The sequence below is a fragment of the Lissotriton helveticus genome, chromosome 7 (assembly GCF_964261635.1).
Source record: "Lissotriton helveticus chromosome 7, aLisHel1.1, whole genome shotgun sequence".
Classification (NCBI taxonomy): Eukaryota; Metazoa; Chordata; class Amphibia; order Caudata; family Salamandridae; genus Lissotriton; species Lissotriton helveticus.
In genome coordinates this window covers 54,088,072-54,103,699 of record NC_136068.1, presented here as the reverse complement: position 1 = coordinate 54,103,699, position 15,628 = coordinate 54,088,072, and the positions used below count along the sequence as shown (strand labels likewise).

The following is a 15,628-nucleotide window of genomic DNA, read 5'->3' as shown; positions in this document are numbered from 1 at the left end:
AATTCCCATTTGTGACTGATCGATCTTTGGCGGCTCAACGCATCCGCTGTGGTATTGAGCAGCCCCGCTAGGTGCTCTGCTGTAAGAGCAACGTTGTGGAGAATTGCCCAGTTCCAAATCTCTTGAGCTTCTTTGGAAAGTGTTTGGGATCTTGTCCCGCCTTGCTTGTTTACATAGTGCATGGCCGTTGTGTTGTCCGTGCGGACCAGCACTGCACGATTCTGAATCCGTGGTAGAAAAGCCTGCAGGGCTAAGCGAATAGCCATGAGTTCCAATAGGTTGATGTGGAACCTGCGCTGATTTGGATCCCAATGACCACTCACATGTAGCTCTTGCAGAACAGCTCCCCAACCTTCTAATGAAGCGTCCGTGGTGAGAACCATGGGAGATGGAGGAAGCGTGAAGGTCAAACCCTTTGAGATATTGTCCTTTACCAGCCACCAACTGCATGCTTTCTTCCTTGCCGGTGTGACCAATATCCTGTCGTCGAACGAGCCCTCCGCTTGGTACCACTGCTTGTTTAGCTGTTCCTGTAGTAGTATAGTATAATATAAGACTGTGTTAATGTCGTAGCTATACACACAAGGGTGTGCATGAGAGGTTTTTGGCGTTCTTTTATGAAATGTTTGCTATAATTTCTTTTCAAAACTGATGTAATAACCTTCCAGCTCTGTAGACTATGAGAAATCCTGCCCCCCACTGATGTTATCGGAGGGGTAGGAACAGTAGAAAGAGCAATGAAGCCGCTATTGCCGCTTAGAATTGTCTCTCCCTTGATGCCCTCTTGATGGCTGGCGAGAGAAAAACGCCGACTGGCCTTGGCGCTGTGTGTATTGTGGCTTGTAAGATTGCGAGGATTGCGAGTACGAAGTACGAAGTGCGAGTACGAAGAGTAGTGCTGTAGATTGCCACCTCTGTACGAGGAAAAACCTCTCCCTCTCGCACCACTGAAAGGAACTTTGCGGTAATTCAATGTCCCCAAGGACCTTGCCGTGTCCGTGTCCTTCTTGATGCCTTGCAGGGCATCATCTACATGCTTTCCAAAAAGCATCTCTCCGTCGTAAGGTAAGTCCAAGATCTTATTTTGAACTTCCTGGTGAAACCAGGTGGCCCGTAACCAGCCTTGGTGCCTTAAAACTGCTGAACCCGCTAGTGCATGGAAAGCTGTAGTTGCTATGTCCATAGAACAATCTATTACCTCTGAAGAGGAATGCTCCCCTTCCACCAGTATCTTCCTGGCCTCATCTTTCTATCCATCCGGAAGTTGTTCCACAAACGGGGATAAATCGCACCACATCTAGCGATCATATCTGCCCAAGATAGCAAGAGCATTAGCAGCTCGAACCAAGAGGCTGGCCATAGTATAAAATCTTTTTCCCATATTGTCCAGACGTCTCCCTTCCTTGTCTGGCGGTGTTGTAAGTGGTGTCGATGGATTTTTGGACTTGCTTTGCACCGCCTGGGAAATAACTGAGTCCGACTTCGGCTGACCAGTCCGGCAAGCAGGACTACCTTCTGGAGCTTTATATTTCTTCTCCAGCCGGGGAAGAACAGGAATGACTGTTGCCGGATTCTGCATTACTTTAGTACCTTCCGACCATACATGTTCGATTATTTGAATTGAACGGACTTTCTGTAAGGTTCCTTAAAGTCGTAAAGGAAACAGTCTGTCGTAATAGGTAGGCCAAATCTCTTGGATGCCCTTTCCATAAGATTATGGAAACCTCCAATATCAGCTGGAGGGGAGGTAGCAGTATCCGGCACTGGTGAATCCGGATCCTGAATGACATCATCGTCCCAACCTCTATCCGGGTCATGAGGAGGATCAACCTGAGGATCTCCATCCAATGAGACATCATCATCCTGAACAGTCACAACATCCTGATAGCTCTCTCTGGGTTCTGGTTCTCGAGAAACTAAAGGCATCACTGCTACTGCAGGGGTAGTAAGGGTGGATGGAGAAGGAGGACGCTGTTGCTGTTCTGCAGCTTGCGACAGAAACCTCCTTTTGTAATCTTGTAGCATGAATTGCAAGTCCATTATAAGAGAGGACGGCATTACCACCATATCCTGACGTGATTTTTGTGGAGGCCTTTCTTGCTGAACAAACTGGCGCTCGTCAGCATAGCACTCATCAGAATCCGAATCTTGAATCTTTACTTGTAATTCGGATGGGCTATAGGCATCTCCATAAGGACCATCCTCATCGTCATCAGACTCCTCATCCAGAAGCAAATTGGGAGGCAAAGGTTTTACGCGCCGAGGAGATGTCATCTCTGGGGTAATTTGCTGCCTTTTTATAGATATGCGGACCTTTTGAATCGTCGACGGACTTGTCGTCGACGGAAACGCTGGCAAAATCGTCGTTGACTGGATCGTCAACGGAATATGGAGCGTCGACGGAGGGTTGATCGTCGACGGTGTCGTCGACGAGCTCGTCGTCGAGCTCGTCGTCATCATCATCATTGCTGCCGTCGTCAACGTTGTCGTCGTCATCGCAGTCGACACTACCTTCGTCGTCATTATCGTCGACGTTAAAAATGTAGACACCATCGTCGACGAGCAGGAAACAGGTACCTTAAACGTCAACGAAGATATCAACACCGCTGCTGTCGATGAAGCTGCCATCGACGGTCCCATCGACGAAGCTGTACCTGAACCCAAGTCTTTTTTGGAAGTTGTCGTCGACGTACCAGCTGTTTATGTCATCGACGGACGTGGTTTCTTGTCCGATCTTCCTTCCTGAGGGACAGTAGAAGGTTTCTTGCCTCCCTTCTCCTTTTCAGATGGTGGAGAAGTAACAGAAACGCCTTTCTTTACCTTCTTAGCTGTCTGTGTCTCCTTAGTCTGTCCCAGCCTCTCCTTTACACCTCGGTGAGGAGATTTTATTTATGGGACTAGCCTTCTCAGACCTATCAGAGGTCTTTTGTAAGGCTTTCACAGGGGGCTCAATAGAAGTTGAAGGGGATGACCTACCCCTCTTCTTGGATCTTCTGGAGGACGCAGCTGAGGAAGAATCCTCACTGTCAGATGACATAACCTCCTTACGTGACTTAATTTTCTGCAGCCAAGTCAACAAGCGGCCTTCCCTGTCTCTTAAGGTCTTTGTAGAGAATGTTCTACAGATTTTACAATCTGTGGCCTTGTGGTCCAGGTACAAGCAGTAGATACAGCCCTCATGCTTGTCCTCCACAAACAGCCTCTTCTTAGAACAAGTTGCACAAGCTCTAAATAACGCCTTCTTCTCCTTGTCAGACATATCAAAGTTGAAGAAATGGAAAAAAATCCAATCTGAGGAGAAAACTGAGCAGAGCTCAGTGGAGACTCCCTAGCACAATGTGCGGTAGAAAATCTGAGGCTCTGAGGCTCTCTCAGGAAGGTTCCAAGGGGTGAGGCTCTTCTGATTGGTTGTTGCAGGAAGTTTGGTCTCTTTTACAAAAAGAGTTTGATAGGCTACAAAATGAGATGAGGCCTAGGCCTAGTTTTCTCTTTTGCACCTATTACTATGGTATTTTTTATTTCCCGAGGCTCCCATTCCGACGACGGGGATTGATACAAAGCATGGGAATCTATGAAAGTTCCAATACTGGGGTAAGTATGTGTATTGCGAAAATTGTGCATAGTACGGTCATTACTTTACCTTTGTTATGCAGTATGAACTGTTGTTGTCTCTGTTTCTAGACGTCGGGACGAAGGTGCACAATTCATCATGTTGCGGCTAACACTTGTGTGATTGTTTGCCACTACATTTCCATTGAAAGGAACACTTAAGCCACTTGGCTGTCAAACCTGGAAAATGGTCGGAACAACGCGGGCTCACCCAAGCGTGTCTGACCAACGCATGCCTAACCACTCTTGCCTTAACCACGCATATGCCTTAACTACACATATGCGTGGTTAAGGCAATGCGCGGCTTAGTTGCCGAGCGGCTGGGTGGAAGAGAAAGAAAGGAAGAGGAAGGGCAATGGGGAATCGGCAGAGGACGTGGTGAGGTATGTGTGTGTGGGGCCTGGTTTTGGGGGAATGTTTTTTTGGAGTGGGGTAGGGTTTAGGACTCAAGATGGGTTCGGTGTTGTTTGTAGCGCAGGGAACAGTGTTAGGCTCAGTGAGGGGGACTGGTGTTGGGGTAGTTTTTAGGGTGGGTCAGTTTTTAGGGCTAAGGCAGGGCAGGGGGAAAGGGACAGTTTACAGAACAGGCAGGAGGCAGTTTTAGGCCTCAGGGCAAGAGGGGCTGAGTTGGGGTAGTTCAGCGATGTAGGGGCCAGTTTTTAGGGCTCAGGGCTGGGGTCGGTAGTTTTTGAGGTGTTGGGTTAATTTGTAGGGCCCAGGGCAGGGGGGGAAAGGGACAGTTTAGAAGGCAGGTGGCAGTTTTAGTCCACGGGGGGCAGGGACTGGATAGTTTAGGGATGTAGGGGACAGTTTTTAAGGCTCACAGCAGAGGGCCTGTGGTCAGTGTACTTTTTAGGGTGTGGGCTAAATTTTTAAATCTCAGGGCAGCAAGAAAAATGACCATTTCACTCAGGGGGCAGGGGTATGATTGTTAGAACGCATGTCCCTTTACCCACCATTTCGTTACCACGAAATTGCATGGTAAAGGCATGCGTGGTAAAGACGCTGCCATGGTAGAGACTGCGTGGTACAGGCATGCGTTTTTCAGGCATGCGTTGTACCATCATTCAACCATTAAACCTGCACTCTGCCCTCTATGCTGCTAAAAGTTGATTGTACTTTGTGAGCACGTGTCCTGCCATGGTTGCAGTAAACGTGCGAACAAAGAAACAAATTATCCTATCCATTATGGCTTCACATGTAAATTATTCCCCCTTCATTTTCCCCATGTTTTATGTTACAGTGAGACAGGAATAACTAGACGATGCACGCATGAGCTTTAAATCGGACTAAAATGTGCATTTATGAGTTTTTGAAGCATTCAGAAATAGTAATGCAAGGCAACATATATTTCTTTCTTTATATTTTGGTGTTATTTGTTTGAGTTTGACAGTAATATGAGAACGATTCTTTTTTGTGACCATAAACGTGAGCTGCCTGTATTCAGAAATACAAGACAATTAATCAAGCTTACACATGTTTTTCCATGTCTATTATATGAACCAAACTCACATTGGCGTTTTCCATGTCTATTGTTTATGTTACATTTTATAAGGAAATTTTGCACTATAAGTATTCAAGGCCGCGAGGAAGACGGATTGGTTGAAACTCGTTGCCTAATATATCTTTGGAAACTTTAGACTGGGTAGTGCAGAATACTTTGTGTCCTGACTCTGACACTTTTCCGTTGAAAACACTCTGCATCTATCTGCAATCTGATAGCTGTCTTGGAATTATGAACAATAACAATCCAAGACTGGTGGCTAACACTATTAGATTTCCCAAATCCTGTTAATATTACGATGGAGCGATAAAACCAGAAGTTACATTCAATATTATTTAAAAGACAATTGTACACTTGTTTCTGATTTTAAATGAAACCACTATATTTATTTGTCTTTACTTGATTACAACAACAATAAAAATAGTGTGTTCTATTTCTTTTATTTATCACTTCAGTAAGGTATTTTGTTTTTCAAATTAATATGTAACGCTTTACCTCCTTTATGGGATGGTTCTTTTGGGATATTCTAGCCATGGAAATCAAGAAGAGATAAAGAAGTAGTGTGAGAGAGGGAAGGAAAGAGAATAGAGGAGAGGGAGACCGCAAGGGAAAGAGAGAAATAGTGATAGGAAAAAGCTATTGCTATGTATCATGTTAATCAATGTCATTATTGTTTCGTTAGGTCTGTCAACATGTGGGATTTAGAATGTTTTATTTTTTTTTATTTTAAAGGTTTTATATAGCGCTGGCTAGACCCGGAGGTATCAGTGCGCTTTACATGAGCATCAGATCATAGTTACAGGTTACATCGTTACAAAGGTTACACAGTTATTAGAGCATGGCAACATAGTTACTTGCAAGGTCGAGATAAAACAATAAGCACACATACGTAAGGGGAAAAGCAGGCAAGGGGAAAGATTCAGGGGAGGGGGGTAGGAGCTGGGGAAGTAGACAGGTAATGAAGGCGGGAAAGAGAAGGGGAGGGTGAAGGACACAGCATAGAAAGAGGAGGGTAAGGGCGACGGGGACACACACCGGTAGACGAGTCAAAGCAACGTCCAAGGTCCTGTAATCTGTGATCCAAGGGGAAGTGGTATCAGTTCTCTATCTCTGTTGCGGGATACTCCCTTTACGCAGTGGACTCTCTCAGAGGGTCTCGGAGACTCCAAGGCTTACATACTGGATCCTTCCCCAAAAAGGGGAGAGGGAGTGCTTTGGCAAGGGGTGCCATACCATACCTCACCTGAGAGTGGCTCCCTTGGCGCAGTGGACTCTCTCAGCTGGTTTGCTGAGACTCCAGAGTATATACATGCGGATCTTAGAAACCATCGCAATGGACCGCACACCGCTAGCCCCTCCTCCGGATCGCCCCTAGGGACTCTGGTACATGGAGTTCTTGAGTGGTTCACCCCAGTGGGTGCAAGTAGGTACTTGTTGAACTGATGATCTCTAGACCCAACACATGTCCCGGATTTTTGGATATCGCCCGAGACATGGCTCTGGTTTCGGGATAACTTCCCTCATCGGTAGAGCAAATAGTTAGGGGTGGAAGAGAGGGCCGCCAAACAACCGTCAATGGCCTCGATGCCCGAACCGGCACGCAGGTGCGTCGTCCAGGAGCCCATCGGCTCAAAGCTCAAGGGAGCCAATTTGTAGAAACCATCGCAATGGACCGCACACCGCTAGCCCCTCCTCCGGATCGCCCCTAGGGACTCTGGTACATGGAGTTCTTGAGTGGTTCCCCCCTGTGGGTGCAAGTAAGTACTTGTTGAACTGATGATCTCTAGACCCGATACATGTCCCGGGTTGTTGGATATCGCCTGAGACATGGCTCGGGTTTCGGGATAACTTCCCTCATCAGTAGAGAAAATAGTTAGGGGTGGAAGAGAGGGCCGCCAAACAACCGTCAATGGCCTCGATGCCCGAACCGGCACGCAGGTGCGTCGTCCAGGAGCCCGTCGGCTCAAAGCTCAAGGGAGCCAATTTGTAGAAACCATCGCAATGGACCGCACACCGCTAGCCCCTCCTCCTGATCGCCCCTAGGGACTCTGGTACATGGAGTTCTTGGGTGGTTCACCCCAGTGGGTGCAAGTAAGTACTTGTTGAACTGATGATCTCTAGACCCGATACATGTCCCGGGTTTTTGGATATCGCCCGAGACATGGCTCGGGTTTCGGGATAACTTCCCTCATCAGTAGCGAAAATAGTTAGGGGTGGAAGAGAGGGCCGCCAAACAACCGTCAATGGCCTTGATGCCCGAACCGGCACGCAGGTGCGTCGTCCAGGAGCCCAACAAGGGGAGAAGGAGTGCTTAGTCAAAAGGGCACAAAGGACAGGGGGCTAGGCAGACTTGCAGGCAAGGTGAGAGATTCAGGGGAGAGGGGATAGGAGCTAGGGAAATAGATAAGGAGAGAAATAGTACTAAATGGGAACATATTTAATTAATGAGGTATTATATAGCGCTGGCGGGACCTGAAGGAAACAGAGCGCTTTACATGAGGAACAATAATGTGTCAATTTACATCAGTTAAAAGTTACAATAGTATCAAGGAAGGGTAAGGGGATAGGTTCAAGGGGTAGGAGGAAGATAGGACGTAGAGACGAGGGAAATCTGCCCAAGGTCCGGCTGGGTAAGTGATGGCGGGGGGGGGGATCCACAGCCCATCTCCTCTTTAGCTATATGGTAGCTCCACCTGGCATCAGCCAAATCGCTTGGTCTCTACAGTCTGGGGTAAGTTCCGCAGGTACCAAGTCCTGATGTGTAAGCAGGTTAGGGGATAGGTTCAAGGTTTGGTCAATGTCCAATTGTTGTTCCAGGGAAGTAAAACAACGTGGAGGGGACCACTATGGAAGCCATCTTGGGGTCAGGCAGGGGACTGTACTGTACACTGGTACACTGGGGGTCATCGTAGGGTCAGGCATCTGGCAGTTAGAGTCAATATCCAGGACAGTGGCTGCCAGAGAATAACAAATCCAGCGTGCACACACCATCACACGCACAGACATGCACAAGCACATACAAATGTGAGCACACACCCTCATATGCGCACATACGCACACACAAGCACATATACAGAAACATCCAAAAACACAAGCACACATAAAATCCCATGCTCTAGTATAAAAACATCCAAGTACATGCACACGTAAACACCATCACATGCCCAGACGAGCATAAGCACACACAAATGCGCTCACACTCTCATATACGCACAGAAGCATACACACACAAGCACACATACAGAAACTACCAAAAACACAAGCACACGTACAATCACATGCTCCAGAACAAAAATACTCAAGGACGTACACACAGGTACATGCACACACACACACCATCACACGCACAGATATGCACAAGCACACACAAATGTGCGCACACACTCTCATTCGCGAACAGAGGGCGCACACAAGCACGCATACAGAAACATCCACACGCACACAAACCAAAGATGGTCGGAAAGAGAACGTTATTAGTGAAAATTAGTAGGTGAATAGAAACAACTGAGATGACAGGCAGGCCAGGCAACCAGGCAGGCAATATCTGCAGTATCAGCAGACGAATAGATGCCCAGATATGGCAGGCCAGACCGTTTCAGCAGTATTGGGCAGGCAGGCTGGAAGTATCAGCAGTATCAGCAATATCAGTATCAACAATACTAGGCAGACAGGCAGGGAGTATCAGTAGTGTCAGCAATATCAGTATTAGCACCAGGCAGCATCAGAAGTATTGGCAGTATCGATAGTAATAGCAGTGTGTGGTGAGTGAAGGTATTGGCAGGCTTGATCAGGTGGGTACTAGGAGGTATTGGCAGTCACTGGTGTTGACAGGCACTGGTGTGTGAAGGTATTAGCAGGCACTGGTGTGAAGTCAATAGAGTTGGTGGATTTAGTGGCAATTATTGGCAAATATTAGGAAACCCTGGCAATTATTGGCAGTTAATGAACTGGCCACATGTCTATCACTCGTCTCTCACTTGCCTAGTAAACGTCTTCCATGTTGCACTATCTTCCATGTATCACACAGTCAGCAGATCCCAGGTAGTGGCACGAGCTTCAGCTTCTCCCCATACGGATATCTGACATCACTCACTCACTCACACACTCAGTTTGACATCACTTAAGGAGCATGGCAGGAGATTGAAATGTTACTCCAAGAACATAATATCAGAATGTGGTATTACTCTAGGAATATGATGCTAGCCTCTGGGCCAGATTCAGGACACTTGAGTCTGACTGTAATATCACATTATAAAACTGATGTCAAACTAGAATCCTTCTGAAAAACCTGCCATCACGCGGCTGCAGAATCTGAGAACCCAGACTCCAGACAGACTCCAGTAACCTGCCTTCTGGCTGTAACTTTGCTCCAGGAATCTGATGTCATACTAGGGCTTTTAATGGAGGTCTTACGTCTGTCTGGGCCCTCATATCCCTATTGGGGTGTAACATGGGTCCCTGCAGAAAAGATGGGGCCAGCTAGTCAGTGGTACCTTACTTGAGCAAACAACTGTGTATTTCTCTGAAGTGCATGCTGAGTGCTGACTCACTTGGAAGTCCTCTGATTGTTTCCTCTTCTGTCTTTTCAGCCCGGTGGCGTCCTGCAGGAGAAGGCTCACAGCTCTCTCCTCTGTGCACAAGGTAAAGCTCTGACTGCCATTTTGTGGGAGGGACATGTGGAAACTTCACTACTAGAACCAACTCGGATATCAAAGGCATGCTTGCTTCAGATGCAGCAGAGGGTCAGTCTCCTCCCTGCGAGAGACTAACGAAGACTGCCTCATTGAGAGGGAATGTAAACACTCAAAAGACGATGAGAGGAATGCTTGCAAATAGTCTAACCGCTAGGAGATGCTTGGGGCAGCACTCCAACCAATCGTTTTCTGCCCATTATGCCGCCTTAGGTTAGACCCAGCCATATGCTCATCCACATTGGTTGTTCTCGAATATAAACAGTCCAGCCCGAACTTCCAAACCAGTTTCTCTCTGAACCGGAACACAGGCAACCAAAGCCCTTTTCGACGTAGTTGGGCCTCTTCACTCGGAGGAAACTTGGAGACTCACGCCTGAGCATACACGTGGTCACTTAGGGTGTGACATCAAACATACAAAGAGGAGGAATAGCCTAACTACTGGAAATCATTTGTTTCCTTTTTAACCCACTGTGCCACCTCAGATTAGACCCAGTCATTCACAAATCAGCCTTCATCCTGCTCCAGAAGGAACCGTGCAACCCAGACTGCCTAGCCAGGTCCTCTCTGAACAGGAACACACACAATCCAAGACCGGTTTCAGCCTAGCTGTGCATCTTCAGTCAGATGCATCTCAGTTCCAGTGGCACAGTGAGCACAGAACCCATGTCTGGCATACCCTTGGCCACTTGGAGCGTTACCTCAAAACACATAAAAGGTAATTGGAGGAATGCTTGCAAATAGTCTAACCACTGGCAATCACACATGGAAGCATTCCAGACCGTAATTTTTTAGCCCGTTACTTTTACTCACAGTTTGTGTGTTTAATGAGAGGGAATTATCAAAGATTGGGTTGAGCATGCTAGAGGACGAACAAGTGAGTGGGGGGGCCAATGGAAAAGTAAATCCACAGATTCATGGATGAGTAAGTGTTTTAATAGATGGAACTGAATGCAATCTGAAAAGTTGAAACTCCTGCCCAAGATGGGCAGAGTAATAATCAATATTGTGAATCATCTGGACAGTAAAAACAGATATGACCTGCAGCTGCTGCATAGAATATGTAACAAACTAACAACATGGATGCATCTTGGAGTGGACAATAAAGGGAAATAAAACTTGTGGGAACACAGTGGGTCACTTTCCTGGCAAGATACTGCTAGCAATGAATATGTCCAATACAATTTATGGTGTTTGGAGACCACCCAAAATTGGATCCATATTCCACTGATGAGACCCATTTCAGTCTTTGTGGCCCTTGAGACTTCTTTCACACCAGCAAAACTCCACTGACTTTTGTTGATCTTTGAGTGCACATTTAAAAATGAGATTTTATGGTATAAGAAGTGCCTTTTGTGAAAGAGCAGTTGTTTGTTGAATTGAAACAGAAAGGGAAAGATACATGGGGTTAGGATTCTACTTTCAAAGGTTTCTAGCCACTACCGGTTATATGATATTGCTGTTTCTTGATGTTTTTCCCCTAGGAGACGGTGAGGTATCAGAGGTGGTCTCTCTGCAGCTCCCGGAGAACATTCTGAAGGATTCAGAGCGAGCGCATATATCTGCCCTGGGTAGGATAGACTATCCTGATCTTGACTTCCTTTTTTGCTGAGCTTTATGTTTATTGAATCACTTCTTGTCTTCTTGTATCAATATCCTATTTCATTGTATTTCATCATGATTCAATACATTCTCCCATGGTTCATTGCAGGAAGTATTAGTTTTTTGCAACACTTCCAACGTTAGAAATTCTCTTGGCGTTTCACTACATCCACATTGATTTGCTGCACCACTTCCTGCTTCATTGCATCCTTTGTGTCTCAATAGAGAATTTTCTGATACGCTGATTTGTTGCATAATTTCTTGCCCCATCGCCTTGCTTCATGGCTCATTGCATTGGCTAATGGTTCCGTGCCACCTTCCTTTCTATCCTTTATTCCACTCCTTCCTTTTTTATACCTCCCCTCCTCTCCTTTTGCCAGCAGTTATACTTTTGCTTCCTCCTTTTCACTTTCTTACTCCTTTCTATTTGCCTGGTTTTTTAATCCAACTTTTGTTTCCTATTCCCACACACACTTCACTCTTTTCTTCACGACCACATTTTTTCTCTTTCACACCCTTCTTCCCTCTTGATTGTTTTCTCTTTCACTCCCTTTCGCACTTTTCCGCTCTTTTCCCCTTCACTTCTTCCCCCATTCCCTCTCTTCCGTTCATTTCTCTCATTCCCTTTCAATGTGATCCACGTGCTCCTTCCTTCTTCCATTAATACTTCTCACAGTGCCACCCATGTTTTCCATTCCACATTCCCAATCTCATAAACATTGAAGTACATTACATCGTTAGTGCCATAGGTTTGTTCCCTAAACCTTTACATTGGTGTTACAACAGCACTGAACACAAGCTCACAGTTAGTATGTGTGCGTCCATTCTCACCATTGCACTGCCCTTATTCTATATAGGTGACATCATGGGCACTGCCCTGCAGAACATCGACAAACTCCTAACCATGCCCTATGGTTGTGGCGAGCAGAACATGGTCAAGTTTGCCCCCAATATCTACATCATGCAGTACCTAACAAGGACCAATCAGATGACACCGGAGATTAAAGAAAAGGCAGAGGAGTACCTGAAGAGCGGTGAGTGCAGAATGGCTGATATAAATGTGTGTTCAAGGCATGTGGGCTGCTGAATTCATATCTGTGCATAGATAGCCGCCTAGTGTTGGCTCCGGATGATTGCAGCTTGTTGTCCTGGAAGAGTCTTCGAAGTATCACGAGATAGATAACTCCTCCCCTGGACGACAGTGCGCATGGGCATCTTCTCCATCCTTAGATTGTTTTTTTCCGCCATTGGGTTTGGATGTTATTCCTATACTCCAACTTCGAAATCGAAACTAAACTTTTCTAGAGGCCAAAAGGCCTTCAACTTCGACGGTATTGTTCTCGCTCGGTACTTCTTGACTCGATCAAGCCTTCCATCTCGACTCGGTCGTCGACGCGGGCCGCTGGGCCTTTTCAATGCCACGTGGACCTGCTGTCGATGGAAAGGAGCCCGTTTAAAAGGTGCCCACAATGCCACTCCAAGTTCCCGCATACTGACAGACACACAGTATGCAACAAGTGCCTATCACCAGACCACAAGGAAGAAACCTGCCCAGCCTGCGCCCAATTCCGTTAGAAGAAAACGATCCGGATTCGACGAGCCGCTAGGCAAGCGATGCAGCCACAGGCACCGGAACCAGACAACATCTTTGAGGATGAACAGGAACTTCCAGAAGGACAGGATTCGGATCTAGAGATCGTCACCGTCAAGGACCACTCTGACTCCGATGACGAAATCCCACCGGGGCAAACCGTGAGTACATTGCCCCGACACCGATTAGTTCTTGTTAAAGGAACCTTGTGTGTTGCTTTTGTATGTAGATGAGGTTTGTGCAGTATTGCCTCGTGTAGCTGCTCTGTATGAGGAGCGTCGAAAGGAACCTCTCTGTTGTTGAAACTGCAATGCACCCATTGATTTTGCGGTTTCCGTATCCTTCTTCATTTTGTCTAAAATGGTGTCGACAGCAGGCCCGAAAAGGCTCCGATCGAGGCAATGCCTAGCCAAGATCTGAAACATCATTCGGCAGCCCCGCCGTCCGGCTCGGCTTCGAAAGTAAAGACCAAGCCTTCAGACACCCCAGGTGCAAGTAACGTTACCCCAAAGAAGGTTCTACAACCCAAAAAGGTCGTCGACCCGAAGGGCGTCGAACCGAAGAAGGCCGTACAGCCTAAGGGCGTCGACCCGAACAAGGCCGTCGAGCCAAAAAAAGCAGAACCAAAGAAGGCTGTCGAGCCAAAGAAGGCCGCCGAACCGAAGGGCGTCGTACCAAAGCCTGCGGCCCAGCCAAAAAAGGTTATCGAGCCAATCAAAGGCACCGACCCAAAAACAAGTGCTCCTAAAAAAGCAGTCGATCCGAGAAAAATTGTCGACTTGACGAAAAATAGTCAACCTAAAAAACCTGTCGAGCACAAAAAGCGCATCGAACTAAAGATCCGGTCGATACGCATTCAATCACCGAGCCGGACAAACAGCCTGAGCCGAAGAAGAGCAATAAGGCACCGAAAGTCGTCGAACCAAAAAAGGTTGTCGACCCGAAGGCAACGGTCGATCCAAAAAAGACTGAGCCAAAAAAGTCAAAAAGACAGCCACGGACAGTGGAAGAAGAACTCTTCCACCCAGAGCCATCAGAGGATCAGGCAAAGATATACATCAACCCTTACACTGGTAAAGTCACTATTTTACACAGGAAAAAGAGGCCATTGGACACTGAGCCTCATTCCCCCATTCCTCTGAAGAAAAAGGACTTTGGGACTTCTCCCTCTAGACCCTTCGTTCCTTTCTATCCCACTATGCCTACTACGCCTTTTGCTCCTTACTCTCCTACTCACTCTGGGGACAATGAGGGAGACACAGGGGAAGATCCCCAATATGACATTAACTATACTGAGGATCCTAACCCTCAAAATGAACCATGGGTAGAGCCCACTGATCCATATGACACGCATCCCATCCCTGACACCTCCTCATACCCAACAAGGCCGTCACCTACTGACGACACCATTGTCTTCAACCAGCTCATAGATAGGGCAGCGCAGTACCACAATGTAGTCATGGACAATGAACCTATAGAAGAGGACTTTTTATTTGACACATTCCCTACTACTGAGAAAAATGTCAGAACACTCCCTATGTTGAAAGGGGTCCTAAAACACGCCCCAGACATATTTAAAGATACAGCCAGAGCACGTGTCATCAATCCCAGGATTGAAAAGAAATATAGAGAGGCCCCTACAGACCCTACTTATATCAGAGGTCAGTTGCCATTAGATTCACTGGTGGTGGCCAACGCACGCAAACGGGCCAACTCACAGACAACAGGAGAAGCTCCACCTCCTGATAAAGAATCCAAAATACTAGAGGCCTCGGGTAAGAGAGTAGCCTCCCAGGCCTCCAATTCATGTAGAATTGCCAAAACACAAGCTCTACTAGCTCGTTACGACAGGGCACACTACGACCAGCTTGAAAGTTTAATGCAACACCTGCCTGAGCCTTTCAAGGCGCAAGCTACTGACCTCATACAGGAGAGCAAATTTATTACAAACACCTCCATTAAATGCGCGCTTGACGCAGCAGACACCGCAGCAAGGTCCATTAACACGAGCGTCTTATTACGAAGACATGCATGGCTACGCATTTCTGGCTTTAAGAACGAGGTGCAATCCACCATTCTTAACCAACCAGTCAATCAAGACTTCCTTTTCGGGCCTGCTGTCGTCACCATTTTAGACAAAATGAAGGATACGGAAACCGCAAAATCAATGGGTGCATTGCAGTTTCAACAACAGAGAGGTTCCTTTTGACGCTCCTCATACAGAGCAGCTACACGAGGCAATACTGCACAAACCTAATCTACATACAAAAGCAACACACAGGGTTCCTTTAACAAGAACTCCAACAGAGGAGGTTATAAGGGGAACAATAATAAGGGACGAGGACGTGGAAGCAATAACACCAGAGCCTCCACTGCCACAAAACAGTGACTTCATCACACTACCTCCAGACCATCTAATACTGGTCGGAGGCAGAATACGAATGGTCTTATCTGTCTGGAACTCAATTACCACAGACAGGTGGGTGAGACAAATTATCCAGTATGGTTATTGCCTAGAACTCTCCTCTACCCCACCAAACTTACCACCCAGACACCGCCCTATGTCCAAGGAACACATCACCCTGCTACACCAAGAGGTGAGAAGCATGCTGGAAAAGGGGGCCATAGAGC

The 15,628-nt window shown here is 46.9% G+C and overlaps 1 protein-coding gene across 3 annotated transcripts in view; it reads left to right on the top strand.

The window, feature by feature from the left end:
- LOC144768018 (alpha-2-macroglobulin-like protein 1) overlaps nucleotides 1-15,628 on the top strand; it is a 293,319-nt gene that overhangs the window by 212,188 nt on the left and 65,503 nt on the right. For all 3 annotated transcript variants that reach the window (XM_078651413.1, XM_078651412.1, XM_078651414.1), the window contains exons 22-24: nucleotides 9,703-9,754; nucleotides 11,289-11,375; nucleotides 12,264-12,440. In XM_078651413.1, coding sequence (XP_078507539.1) covers nucleotides 9,703-9,754; nucleotides 11,289-11,375; nucleotides 12,264-12,440 — 316 coding nt within the window. The remainder of the gene's footprint in view (nucleotides 1-9,702; nucleotides 9,755-11,288; nucleotides 11,376-12,263; nucleotides 12,441-15,628) is intronic.